The sequence below is a fragment of the Macaca nemestrina genome, chromosome 5 (assembly GCF_043159975.1).
Source record: "Macaca nemestrina isolate mMacNem1 chromosome 5, mMacNem.hap1, whole genome shotgun sequence".
Taxonomy (NCBI): Eukaryota; Metazoa; Chordata; class Mammalia; order Primates; family Cercopithecidae; genus Macaca; species Macaca nemestrina.
In genome coordinates, this window is record NC_092129.1 from 105,959,896 (window position 1) to 105,975,354 (window position 15,459).

The following is a 15,459-nucleotide window of genomic DNA, read 5'->3' on the forward strand; positions in this document are numbered from 1 at the left end:
TCCACAAACATTAGGAGCTTCTGCTCAGCTTCTGAAACCCTCTGGGAGAGCCATTTTGGATTCTGTACACCACTGTCGGGTAAACAGCATACAGCTGCAATGAAGAAGTCTGCCAGGTTAGAATGAGCTGAAAGCTTTGCACTGCCCTGTCTTTCCTGATTTCAGTAGCATGTCAATGAGATCAAAAAACATTCTCACGTCTGCTCCCACCAAAGGAGGTCTGGAGGGCTTTTGTAGTAGCAATGGCAGGAAGGGGGCTAGTAAGCATGGAGAACTAGAGGGCCAGCCAATGGAACAGCAAGGAGTAACCACAGTTTTATTTTACCTTAAAACGTCAACCACAAGATGCCCCAATTGTTGTATAGCAATGGAGGATAACATGAAGACAAAGGTCAAAGCCTAAGCAAGACGAGACACACAGGAAAGGCAAGGGAGGACCAGGGGACCACAGACTAGATGGTCACCTTCCTTCTCCCAATGCTTCCCATGCACTGAGAAACTCACATTTCTGCATATCCACAAATGTATTATCTCTTTATTGCTTAACAATTTACAATTTTCACAGGTTAGAGAATCATAAATTACTACAATATCAAGGTTATCCTAAAGTGTGATTCTTACATATTGGTTTAAAATGTCTTTCTCTCATTCATTCATTTATTTACTTAGTGAGATAGGGTCTCACTCTGTCACACACGTTGGAGTGCAGGGGAGTCATCTCAGATTACTGCAACTTCCGCCTTCCAGGCTCAAGTGATCCTCCCACAGCAGCCTCCTGAGTAGCTGGGACCACAGGCACATACCACCATGTTTGGCTAATTTTTGTATTTTTTGTAGTGACGGTGTTTCATCATGTTGCCCAGGCTGGTCTCGCATTCCTAAGCTTAAGTGATCCACCTGCCTCGGCCTCCCAAAGTGCTGGGATTGCAGACATGAGCCACTGTGCCCGGCCCTCTCTTTTATTCCTAACTGGATAATACTTGCCTCTCTTCTGCTTCATTAGAATTGACAGAGAGTAGAAAAGAAGGGCCGTGACATAAAAGTGCTGCTCCTTCTTCATGGTGTTCTAACTCAACCCAGGAGTCAATATTTTGTCTAACAGCACAGAGCACTACACTTTGGAACAGTAGTTTGCTATTCTGGTTATTCTAATTCTATTAGACTCAACTAGACACTGTGACTGACAGTACACATGAAAATAGTATCAGAACTTAAAATGATCTCTACCATGTTTTTACCAAGTATCTAAAAGATGACCAGATGCAGTGTTAGGTCCAGCAAGGAAGGAAGCTCAAAAAGCTACAAATGAATGTGTCCCAGCCTCTCACTTTGTCTATTTTTTGTTTCCTGGGGCTTTTGGGGAATTTTTTTTTTTTTACTATTGAAAGTCTTTTTTGAATTTTATTCCAGAAAACTATCCCCCTAAGGTGGTTATTTCTTCGATCCCTGGGTTCCCATAGCAACCTTTTGATAAACATGTTATTGGTATTATCAGAAAATACTACTGAAATTGTTGGGTTTCTTATCTGTCTCTCCCACTAAGCCAGTATAAAGACCTTTCAGTTTCCAGTCTCTAATTCAGTTGACTTTCTGTGTGTGCAAAAGTGGCAGTGTTCTAAGTATTTTACATACATTAAAATTCTGTTTATCCTAAAAAACTACTATTACCATCTCTGTTTTATAGATGAGGAAACTGACAGAGAGATAGAATAGTACAACCAAGAACCACACTCAGGCCATCTGGCTCCAGAGTAGATGCTCAATAAAAGTTTGTTGAATTGAATTGAATCCAAGCTGGGAGAACTATGATTCAGGAATCCTAAGTTCCTGTCTTCCAGATACTGCCTTTGGTCAGCATATTTTAAACCAATATTCCATGAAAATCCAATTAAAGAAACAGTGTATCTTTTGTTCAAATAATTTGTTTTGTTACAGTCATCTTTCTACTGCTGCTGTATTCCTTTACTTTTTCCAAGCTATCATTACTTTATTGAGCCAAAAATCATTATAACATGACTTTTGTCAGTTTCCACAAGGCTAGCATTTTGCTAGAAAAGAAACTAATTTCTTCCCTGACCTATCAAAAGACATTATCTGTTACTATTATAATAGATGCACACATACATAAAGTATAAGCCACATGAGCAAAATGCCTGTTACCCATTTTTCCCTCAGGGCAACAACAGTTCTATTCTTTATTTAAATAACAACAAAACAAAAAAAATATGCTAATTCTTTTAAGGGTAATTTTAACTGCACTTTTTTTTTTCTTATAATTAAGTTGGAGCTCCTCACAATTTGATTTATGAGCAACCTCTTTTAGAATCTCTATGGAATATTACCTCAAAAGGAAACTTAATTTTCTAACATGTTTTTGAAACCATTCATTGCCTAGTTATTACTTGTACAACAACATACACTTCTAGTCATGTTGTGCTGTGGTTTAAGACACCTACCTACATGCACATGCATGTAAACACACACTCACATGCACGTGCACACACACACACAGAGTCTCCAGGCTATGCCCTTCCATCTCCTGCTTCACCAGCCTTTCTTCACTTTCATCTGTCATCAAACATCTGTCTTTCCTACACATCAATACTTAACATGTTCGCCAATCAGTTTCCTAACATAAAAACCCAGTGGCTTCTGCTGTCATTTTATAGACTCGAGATTATAGATCAGCCCTCAAGAAACAGTGTATTTTCTCTTAGATACTTTGAGAGCTTGTGGCTTCTTATTTTCAGTTTACAGAAATAAAAAGGTAAGTGAGCTGTTAATTCATCTTTAAATTATTTATTGAAACAGACAAACATAAAACTAGCCTTCATAATTCTGTCTCTACACTTACACAGAAACACTTTTAATGTGAGTTTTTTTTTTTAATGTAGATACTTGGCCAGGCACAGTGGCTCATATCTATACTCCCAGCACTTTGGGAGGCTGAAGAGGGAAAATCACTTGAGCTCAGGAGTTCAAGACCAGTTTGGGCAACACCATGAGACATCATCCCTACAAAAAAGTACACAAAAACTAGCTGGGCACAGTAGTGCACACCTGTGGTCCCAGTTACTCAGGAGGCTGAGGGGGGAAGACTGCTTGAGTTCTGGAGGTCAAGGCTGCAGTGAATTGAGATCATACCACTGCACTCCAGCCTGGGTGACAGAGTGATACTCTCACTCAAAAAATATGTAGAGAGAGATATTTGAGGACTTTTCTCATTAACTCTTAGCTGTTGTCAAACAATACTTAACTTAATATAGTTTTATCCAGACATGAGTTTAAGATATTCTATTTACATTGAATCTTCTTATATCAGCTATATACTGGTTCAGCTTTCTATTACCTCATCAGGGAGCAAAGTGTGTCAGGAACCACAGAGCTCCCCACTCCTTCCCTCTTACCCCTGATTGGGACACTCCTACCTTTGGGTTTATCTCCACTGACATTCCAGCCTTTGTGCTGGTGCTGAAGAATGAAATATAATAAGCCCTTGCCTGGGGATGAGCTGGCTCAGTATCATTCTCTTAATATCCCTGTACTTCTAGTCTTAGTGCTGGGTGGTACTCCCTTTTACTTTGTCTCTTTGTACCTTGTTTTATCCTATTGTCCAGTCTTTCAGTAACTAGATTCTGGCCATACTGTCCAGTTAGTCTGTGGCTGGGATATGACTATAGAGTCCTGATGCTCTATGCCTGAGTCGTTTCCCAATTAACCCCAGTTGATAGAATCCTTTGTGTGATCGAGAGATATCAACCTTCTCACCTGCTAAACCATCCTACTGATAGCAATCCAAACACTCAAACTACAGATTTGCCTTTATCCCAGACTGGTTTGGGTCTCTGGAAATCTACCCAACTTTTATACTTTACTTGTTTTCATCCATTTAGCCTGACGTCCCATTACCAATGGACTATTATACACCAGATGTAGCAAAGACGTTAGTCAGTAGTCCCCATCCTGGTTAACAGCCAGCACCACACTCCTCCCCATGATGCAAAGATTAATGAAGAACACAGGAAGGCTTGAATAAATAAAGACAATCCAATATTCAAGGAAAGGAATAATCAATATTGCCAATAAGTCACATTCCTCAAATTATCTATAAATTAAATGCAATTCCCATCAAAATTTGAACAGTGTGTGTGTGTATGTGTGTATGCGTGTGTGTCACTTAACAATTAATCTTCAAATTCCTACAGAAAATAAAAGGACTAAAAATACCACCTCTGCTCCCTGCCCCCACCCCACCAAAAAAACTGAAGAAGAGCAAGTTGGGGAGATTTGCCCTATCAGATATTCACATTTATTATAAAGCTATATTGTTAGGATACAGAGGTATTTTAAGGCTCTAAAAAGACTCAAAGGAACATAAAATGGAGAGTCTATAAACAAATCCACGTATACATGAACGGTGGATACTGTTAAAAGATGCACAGTGTAGGGTCAAAAATAAAACAGAGCTCTTACCTTAAACCACCCTAAAAATATCAAGTATGATTAAAGGTGATTAGAGACCTAAGTTTGAAAGGTAAAACTTTAAAACTATTCAAAATATTTTAAAATATCTTCATGATCTTGTGATAAGGAAGGATTTAAGTAAGACAGAGAAAGTAGAATCCATAAATGAAAAGATGAACAAATTTGACCACAAAAAATTTAAAACTTCTGTGCATCAAAAGACAGTAAGAGTGAAAATACAAGTCACAGACTGAGAAAGGATACTTGCAATTTATATATAACTCATGAAGTTTTCTTAGCCAAATAATAAAAAGAAATCCACAAATCAGTATGAAAAATTTTCCTCCAATAGAAAAATGGAAGCAAATTAACAAACAAGATGTTCAACCTCATTAGCAATTACAGAAAGGCAAATTTAAACCCAGTAGGATACCATTTCACAAAATCAGATTGATCACAACAGGACATCTCACATAGTGCTGGTGAGCATGTAAATGGTACAACTACTGTAAAATCATTTGACAATACCCACTGAAGTTCAAAATGCTGATAATGTAGGAATGAGAAGTTTCATTCCCAGGAATTTACCAGAGAGAAATATTGCATATATACATAAGGAAATATGTATAAAAATATTCCCTGAAGCCCTGTATGAAATACAGAAAACTAGAAAACAACTTAAATATCCATTTGAAATAGTAACGCAATGGAACATGAGCAGTTAAAATAATTAGAAAAATAAATGCGTAGATATGCGTAAATTACTCAGAACTGTGTTCTTATTGGACCATTCACATCATGCTTTTATTTATCTCATTTATTCAGTATAAATAAAAAACCCAACAACATTCTCTTGAACTTTTCTACCACCTTATACCATCCTCCTTTCCTTCCCTTTACCGCAAAACTCCTTGACAATTTTCTGTGAGCGTTTCAATTCCTCTCCTTTTTTTTCTCTTAAATGCACCTCATGTTTTTGCCCCTAACATTCCACCTAAGTTTGCCTTGCTAAGTTCACCAGTGATCTCGGTGTTGATAAACCATTGAGTGGTTCAGTTCTCACTATTCATCTTAAGACACCTGATCAGCATCATTTGGCACACTGACCATACACTCCTCCCTGAACTTCTGTTCATCTGACTTCCAGGATTTCCTACTACCTTGTGCATCCTTCTTCACTGATCACTCCTTAGTCTCCTCTTCTCTCTCATTTGTAAAGTTTGGAGAGTCCCAAGGTTGCCTCTCTGGAACTACTCTCTGTATTCACTCCCTTGGTGACATAATCCAGTCTCATAGATAACACTGTCTATATGCTGAGGATTCACAAATGTATATTCTCAGCTTAGACTTGTTTCCCAAACTTCATACTCAAAGAAGACATGAAATACAACACAGTCAAAACTCAATTCCTGACCTTCCTTCCGCATAGTGTATCCTTACAGTCATCTCATTTCAGTCAGCAGCTAATGCACTCTGCCAGTAGTTCCGATCAAAAAATTTGAGTTATCCTCGACTCCTCTTTCTCACTCCTTACACCTAATCTGTCAATGAATATCTGCCATTTGAAATCTGTCACTGGATCTGCCTTCAGAAAACACTCAGAATCTAAACACTTCTCTCACCACCTCTATTGATCCCAATCTTGGTTGATACAAGCCACCATCATCTCTCTTACAGATTACTACAACAGCTTCCTAATTGGTCTCACTGACTCTACTCAGTATATTCCAACACAACAGCGGGATCCAGCCTTCTACAATATAACACATCATTTAATTCCACAATGGCCCCAGTTCACTCAGAGAAGTCCAAGTCCTAACATCCCCTCCCCAACCTCTCTCATGTCCCCTCTGACCACAGTCGCTATCACTAACAGAGATCCAGCCACACAAAACTCTTTGGTGTTTCCTATGCACACAAGGCACACTTCTACCATAGGGCCCTTATATTGACTGTTACCTCTGTCTAGAGTACTCTTTCCCCCAGAAAACTGCACAGCTAACACCCTCACCTGTTTCAAAATCTGTTCAATTATCTGTTCCATGAGTCTTGCCCTTACTAATCTCTTTTAAATTGCAGCCCTCAGCCCCCTACCCTTCTAATTATTTCTAATTCCCTTACGCTAATCTACATTCTTTTTCCCATAGTGTCTCCTTCTAACATAGTATATAATTTCCTTTTTAAAATGTTTATTATATGTTATTGTCTGTCTCCTCTAGTTGGAATATTAATGACAAGAGAGAAAGGATCTTTGTTTTGTTCAATAATTTATCCTAAGAACCTAGAACAATGTCTAGCACATAGTAGGTCATCTAAATATTTGTTGAATGAATAACTCTAAAAAATGCATAGTAGAGATCAAAACAAGCAAGTAGAAAAAAATGCACTGTAAGATACCATATATTTTTAAAATGCAAAACATGCAAAGCAATACTACACACACATACACAGTAAAAATATAAAAACATGCAAGATGATTATGAACACAATATTCAGAAAACCACACCTAAATAAGATATGCAAGGAGTTTCAACTGTAATATTGTATTTCTTTAAAAAGAACTGAAGCAAGGAGGTCAATATGTTCTAATTTATCAATGTTAGGTGCTGGGAATGTGAGTATTCAGAGTATTATACTCTATACTTTTGAATGTTTGAATTACTTTATACTTAGAGAGAGAAAAAGAAATACTAAAGGAAACACTAATTTTGAAGTATCATTTTACCATTGTTAAGTATTCAGTCACTCCCGATATCTAACTATCTGGACCTACTCTGTCCAATAAATGTCTACTAGCCACATGTAGCTATTTAATTTTAAATTTAAATAAATTAAAATTCATTTCCTCAGTCACACCAGACACCTTTCAAATGCTTGCTAGTCACATGTAGCTAGGGGCTACCTATTGGACAACACAAATAAAGAACATATCCATCATCCCAGAAAGTTCTATTGCACAGCAGTGGTCCAGACTCTATCTAAAGAAAGACAATGGCTTTTTCATTCCCACAGTTACCACAAGGCGGCACTTTGAGAGGCACACTACCTCTACATACTTACATCAATATCTAGGACTGTGTATTCATCACACAGGAAGGTGTTCCCCCGCTCAAAGGTGGTCAAATATTACATGCTGTGTTAAATCAAGTTTAGCCTAAAGCTGCCTCCTTACATATTTTAAGTTCAGCCTAAAGGTTTCTCTTTACATTGTAAGCTATAACTGCAACAGAGTTGTAAAACGGACTCTAACCTATTCTTGCGCCAGTCACTGAGTTTTGACTAATCAAAGGTGGCCAACTCCATGTTCAAATAAAGTAAAGGCCGAGCTGTAACCAATCCTGCTGTTTCTGTACCTCACTTCTGTTTTCCGTATGTCAGTTTCCTTTTTCTGTCCATAAATCTTTCACCACTTGAGAGATTGTTCCAAGATGGCCGAATAGGAACAGCTCCAGTCTACAGCTCCCAGTGTGAGCAACACAGAAGACGGGTGATTTCTGCATTTCCAACTGAGGTACCAGGTTCATCTCACTGGGGCTTGTCGGACAGTGGGTGCAGACCAAGGAGCATCAGCCAAAGCAGGACAAGGCATCACCTCACCCAGGAAGCGCAAGGGGTCAGTGAATTCCCTTTCCTAGCCAAGGGAAGCTGTGACAGACAGTACCTGAAAAATGAGGACACTCCCACCCTAATAGTGCACTTTTCCAATGGCCTTAGCAAACAGCACACGAGGAGATTATATCCCGCGCCTGGCTTGGCGGGTGCCATGTCCACAGAGCCTTGCTCACTGCTAGGACAGCAGTCCGAGATTCAGATTGATCTGCAAGGCAGTAGCGAGGATGGGGGAGGGGTGTCCGCCATTGCTGAGGCTTGGCTAGGTAAACAAAGTGGCCAGGAAGCTCGAACTGGGTGGAGTCCACCACAGCTCAAGCAGGCCTGCCTGCCTCTGTAGACTCCACCTCTAGGGGCAGGGCATAGCTTAACAAAAGGCAGCAGAAACTTCTGCGGACTTAAACGTCCCTGTCTGACAGCTTTGAAGAGGGCAGTGATTCTCCCAGCACAGAGTTTGAGATTTGAGAATGGACAGACTGCCTCCTCAAGTGAGTCCCGGACCGCAAAGTACCCTAACTGGGAGACACCTCTGAGTGGGGCTGACTGACATCTCATACAGCCGGCACCCCTCTGCGATGAAGCTTCCAGAGGAATGATCAGGCAGCAACATTTGCTGTTCTGCACCCTCTGCTGGTTATACCCAGGCAAACAAGGTCTGGAGTGGACCTCCAGCAAACTCCAACAGACCTGCAGCTGAGGGTCCTGACTGTTAGAATGAAAACATACAAGCAGAAAGGAATAGCAGCAACATAACAAAAAGGACATCCACACCAAAACTCCATCTGTAGGTCACCATCATCAAAGATGAAAGGTAGATAAAATCACAAAGATGGAGAGAAAACAGAGCAGAAAAGCTGAAAATTCTAAAAATCAGAGTGCCTCTTCTCATCCAAAGGATCGCAGCTCCTCGCCAGGAGTGGAACAAAGCTGGATGGAGAATCACTTTGACGAGTTGACAGAAGTAGGCTTCAGAAGATCGGTAATAACAAACTTCTCTGAGATAAAGGAGGATGCTCGAATCCATCGCGAGGAAGCTAAAAACCTTGCAAAAAGATTAGACAAATGGCTAACTAGAATAAATAGTGTAGAGGAGACCTTAAATGACCTGATGGAGCTGAAAACCATGGCACGAGAACAACATGACACATGCATAAGCTTCAGTAGCCAATTCGATTAAGTGGCAGAAGGGGTATCAGTGATTGAAGATCAAATGAATGACATGAAGCGAGAAGAGAAGTTTAGAGAAAAAAGAGTTCGAAGAAATGAACAAAGCCTCCAAGAAATATGGGACTATGTGAAAATATCAAATGTGCATCTGATTGGTGTACCTGAAAGTGACGGGGAGAATGGAACCAAGTTGGAAAACATTTTTCAGGATATTATCCAGGAGAACTTCCCCAACCTAGCAAGGGAGGCCAATATCATACTAAATGGGCAAAAACTGGAAAAATTCCCTTTGAAAACTTACACAAGACAGGGATGCCCTCTCGCACCGCTCCTATAAAACATAGTGTTGGAAGTTCTGGCTAGGGCAATCAGGCAGAAGAAAGAAATAAAGGGCATTCAAACAGGAAAAGAGGAAGTCAAATTGTCTTCCTCTTTTGCAGATGACATGATTGTATATTTAGAAAACCCCAATGTCTCAGCCCAAAATCTCCTGAAGTGGATAAGCAACTTCAGCAAAGTCTCAGGATACAAAATCAATGTGCAAAAATCAAAAGCATTCCTATACACCAATAACAGACAAACAGAGAGCCAAATCATGAGTGAACTCCCATTCACAATTGCTTCAAAGAGAATAAAATACCCAGGAATCCAACGTACAAAGGATGTGAAGGACCTCTTCAAGGAGAACTACAAACCACTGCTCAACAAAATAAAAGAGGACACAAACAAATGGAAGAACGTTCCATGCTCATGAATAGGAAGAATCAATATCATGAAACTGGCCATACTGCCCAAGGTAATTTATAGATTTAATGCCATCCCCATTAAGTTACCAATGACTTTTTTCACAGAATTGGAAAAATCTACTTTAAACCTCATATGGAACCAAAAAAGAGCCCACATTGCCAAGACAATCCTAAGTCAAAAGAACAAAGCTGGAGGTATCACGCTACCTGACTTCAAACTATACTACATGGCTATAGTAACCAAAACAGCATGGTACTCGTACCAAAACAGAGATACAGACCAATGGAACAGAACAGAGCCCTCAGAAATAATACCACACATCTACAACCATCTGATCTTTGACAAACCTGACAAAAACAAGAAATGGGGAAAGAATTCCCTATTAAATAAATGGTGCTCAGAAAACTGGCTAGCCAGATGTAGAAAACTGAAACTGGATCCCTTCCTTACACCTTGTACAAAAATTAATTCAAGATGGATTAAAGACTTAAACATTAGACCTAAAACCATAAACACCCTAGAAAAAAACCTAGGTAATACCATTCAGGACATAGGCATGGGCAAGGACTTCATGACTAAAACACCAAAAGCAATGGCAACAAAAGCTAAAATTGACAAATGGGATCTCATTAAACTAAAGAGCTTCTGCACAGCAAAAGAAACTACCATCACAGTGAACAGGCAACCTACAGACTGGCAGAAAATTTTTGCAATCTACCCGTCTGACAAAGGGCTAATGTCCAGAATCTACAAAGAACTTAAACAAATTTACAAGAAAAAAGGAAACAACCCCATCAAAAAGCGGGCAAAGGATATGAAGAGACACTTCTCAAAAGAGGACATTTATGCAGCCAACAGACATATGGAAAAATGCTCACCATCACTGGCCATCAGAGAAATGCAAATCAAAACCACATTGAGATACCACCTCACACCAGTTAGAATGGCGATCATTAAAACGTCAGGAAACAACAGGTGCTGGAGAGGACGTGGAGAAATAGGAACACTTTTACACTGTTAATGGAAGTGTAAACTAGTTCAACCATTGTGGAAGACAGTGTGGCAATTCCTCAAAGATCTAGAACTAGAAATATCATTTGACCTAGCGATCCCATTACTGGGTATATACCCAAAGGATTATAAATCATGCTACTATAAACACACATGCACACACATGTTCACTGCAGCACTATTCACAATAGCAAAGACTTGGAACCAACCCAAATGTCCATCAGTGATAGACTGGATTAAGAAAATGTGGCACATATACACCATGGAATACTATGCAGCCATAAAGGATGAGTTCATGTCCTTTGTAGGGACATAGATGAAGCTGGAAACCATCATTCTGAGCAAACTATCACAAGGACAGAAAACCAAACACCGCATGTTCTCACTCATAGCTGGGAACTGAACAATGAAAACACTTGGACGGACGGTGGGGAACATCACACACCAGGGCCTGTCAGGGGGGCTGGGGGAGGGATAGCATTAGGAGAAATACCTAATGTAAATGATGAGTTGATGGGTGCAGCACACCAACATGGCACATGTATACCTATATAACAAATCTCCACATTGTGCACATGTACCCTAAAACTTAAAAGTATAAATAAATAAATAAATAAATAATAAAAAGACTGAAAAAAAAATATCTTCCACCACTTGGCTGCACTGGAGTCTCTGAGCCTACTCTGGTTTCCGAGGCTGCCGGATTCGCGAGTTGTTATTTGCTCAGTTGAACTCTGTTAAACTTAATGTGGCTAAGATTTTTCTTTTAACAGTTGTTTACTGGATAATTTAAAGAGAAGGCTGGGCATGATGGCTCACGCCTGTAATCCCAGCACTGTGGGAGGCCAAGGCCAGTCTATCACCTGAGGTCACAAGTTTGAGACAAGCCTGGTCAACATGGCAAAACCCGATCTATACTAAAAAATACAAAAACTAGCCAGGTGTGGTGGCACATGCCTGTATTCTCAGCTACTCAGGAGGCTGAGGCAGGAGAATTGCTTGAACCCAGGAGGTGGAGGTTGCCATGAGCCAAGATCGCGTCACTGCACTCCCGCCTGGGCGACAGAGCAAGACTCTCAAAAAATAAAATTTAAATTTAAAAAAGATTAAAATCTCCTCAATACCAATTGGAAGGAAAGAAGGGAAGGAAGGAGGAAGGAATTTGGCTTTATAAATTTATGCCACCCAAAACAGAACTTTAAAAAACACATTTAAGTTTTATAACACATTTCAACTAGACATGAAATAGTTTCTACACAACATCCTTGCTCCCTTTCCTTTCCCTCATTCTTCTATTTCAGTCTTCCTTTTTTTTAATAGCAGTCTGCTCCAGCTGATGGGGATGGCCTGAACCTTTTCTACTTATGAAATAACAAAAGTATCATATTCTGATAACCTTGCCATGGTAATTAACTTGATTTTCAATTTCTGATCTGAACTAGAAAGTTGAAAGGTTGTGCAGTAGTTAAGCGTATAGGTTTTGGAGTCAGAAAGCCTCGGTTTCAAGCTCTGGTCATGCCAACTTACTGGTTAATGTGAACATGGGCACATCTGAACCTCTCATCTAGAAGACAATAATAGTTCTCATTCCAGAAGTTTACTGTGAAGAGTAAAAAGGTAATAAATGATAAGGTTCTTAACAAGGTATCTGACACATAATAAACACTAAGTATGATGAATTTCTATGAGCTTATTATGAATAATTCTGTAACAGGCATTATTTTTTCACAACCACTGGTATTAATGATCATAAGTTTCACTAGAAATCACCTACATAGTAAATTAATAAAATAGAATCCCTTCTAAATTATTAGAATCTTTGAATTGCAGGTTTAGAAGGTAACTTAAATGTGGTCACCTAGTTCAGTTACTCAATCAGCCAAATGCTTGATTATCCTCAGTGACATCCTTGTTTTCAGCCTCTATCTAAGCATCCTGATAGAAGAATGCTCATTATTTCCTAAGGCCACCTTCCATGCAAAAATTTCCTCCTTAAATGGTGTAAAATCCTATTGTTCTAAAGCATCTACCAAAGACTTTAATTTTGTCCACCAAAACTATAAAGAACCAAGCCAAACTCTCTCAATTTCAGATATTTGAGATATTTGAAAATATCTGAAAAACACTTTCAATTCCCTTATAAAATGCTCTCAGAATGAAATGTTTACAATGTCTTCTACAATAGCATGATTTATATTTCCTTATTCTTCTGTTCGTCCTTTTCCAAACCCACTCCACTGCATCTAAATGTGTCTCAAAGTATATCTACATGAAAAATTTTTTAAATTATTTTACTTCATGTCGAAAGTTGACCTTAGAAAACTATGCATTCCTCTGCAAAATTCTGTATTTTTCCAAGAAGTGATAATAACATTCACTACAAAATATAAGATAAAGTCTCTTTTCATCTCTCTACATATTGACTTACATACATACATACACATAACAGATAAACGAGGCTGCACAGGATATTGGTTAAGAGCACAGACTCTGGAGGTGGACTGCCTGGGTTCAAATCCCGGCTCAACCCTTGTTAGTTTGTGTCTTGGGGCCAATTACTCAAACTCTCAATGCCTCAGTATTTTCAATGTAACTACCTCTGTTAATAAAAGGAATAAATCAGTAAATATATGTAAAATGTTTGAAACAGCTGTACAATGAGAGCTTTAGCTTTTTACCCAAGTAAACAATAGAGAGACTCAGAAACCTAAACTTACATTTATTTTCTTAGATAAAATGTTCACTTTTCCAGCTAAACTACAGTTTGAGTTAAATTTTAAGTAAATGAATATTTACATTATGAACAACAGAGCTAACCAGTGGACTTTCATTTTACAGTTCAAATCAGTTCAACATTGACTGATCACCTAAAAGTCTATCACCTGTTAAATACAAAATTGTATAAAACAGCCCTTCCTTCTAACAGTCCTTGGTTAAGCTGGGAATATGCATGTAATCAAATAACCATAATATATGTAATGCATTCATTATATGGATAAAGTACCTTGGAACACAACAACACAAAGTTAAAGAGAAGAGGCAATAATTCACAGTCTGATATTTTATTAAAGAATAACAGCATACCAAAATGGCTAAAGAACAATTGTTTTGAATAGAATTTTGAATAAACTGAGATGGAAAAATTAATTTTACATCCAAACTTAAAAGGCTGCAAAAGCAGCCTTTCCACATGGAGCACAGGTTAAATTGCCTGGCTGACCAGCATTGCCTGATCTTACTGGCAATTAGTCATTAATATCTGAGTTTCAAAGCTAATGAGAGCCATTCCCATCTGAATGATATGACTGACCAGTTGTTCCCAATGCCGGTGCTCACTGAAACTATTTCCCAACAAAGTTTAACTGCTCAATCAGACTAATTGACCATTGTTCTGTTGCCATCTGTTGTTCATTTTAATGCCAAGATGACAAAATAAGATTGTTCAAGAACCAGGCTATGATTTTAAATTACCCTATGCACTACACAAGCAACTGCAAGGAGAATTGGTGGAACACAATTTTATTCCACACAAATATTTCTATAGAAACTAATGGCCACTGGCCTTTGGACACAATTAATGTGGCAATCAAGTGAAAGGAAATATACCTCAAAGATCAATAACATGAGTTTTGATATCAGATTAACCTACATTTTTAGTCCCAGCTCAGACACTAATTTAAAAATAATCTCTTCTACTTTGTAGAAGATACTATTCTGGGAACTGGCTTTTATGTTTTCAGTGATTAACCATAGGTTAGGTTACTTAACTTGTCGAAGGAAACTTGTGAACATGTTTCCTCAAAAGTAAAATGGAAATGATAATAGCAACTATTCGTTGAGGTTATGAGGTTATAAAAAGGAGCAAGTATAATGGGCCAATGCCTGATATTAGAAGAAATAGCTATGTTTGTTTGTTTGTTATTGACACATAACAGTTGTACCTATTTAAGGGGCACATATGCTATTTGGATACATGCATTTGCAGTGCATACTGATCAAATCAGGGTAACTGGGACATCTATCATCTCAAACACTGATCACATCTTTGTGTTAGGAACACTGCAGATCTTCTAGCTATTTTGAAATATACAATAAATTCTTGTTAACTAGAGTCACCCTACTGTGTTACTGGACACTAGATCTTATTTCTTCTAACTGTATTTTGATACCCATTAACCAGCCTCTCTTCATTCTCCACTCCCCCTACTATTTGCTGGCTCTGGTTACCACTGTTCTACTCAATACCTCCATAAGATCATTTTTCCACCTCCCACATATGAGAACATGTATTTGTCTTTCTTTGCCTGGCTTTCCATCCATGTTACTGCAAATGACAGAATTTCTTTTTTTTTATGGCTGAATAATATTCTATTGTGTGTGTGTGTGTGTGTGTGTGTGTGTATTATAACATTTTCTTCATTCATTCATTCATCCATTGATGAGCCCTTAGGTTGATTCCCT

The 15,459-nt window shown here is 38.6% G+C and overlaps 1 protein-coding gene across 8 annotated transcripts in view; it reads right to left on the bottom strand.

The window, feature by feature from the left end:
• LOC105495599 (branched chain keto acid dehydrogenase E1 subunit beta) overlaps positions 1–15,459 on the bottom strand; it is a 267,316-nt gene that overhangs the window by 124,891 nt on the left and 126,966 nt on the right. The window contains exon 9 of one of the 8 annotated variants that reach the window (XM_011765353.3): positions 12,526–12,598. The exons of the other annotated variants lie outside the window; for them this stretch is intronic. Coding sequence (XP_011763655.2) covers positions 12,596–12,598 — 3 coding nt within the window. The 3' untranslated portion in view covers positions 12,526–12,595. The remainder of the gene's footprint in view (positions 1–12,525; positions 12,599–15,459) is intronic. 8 annotated transcript variants of the gene reach the window in all.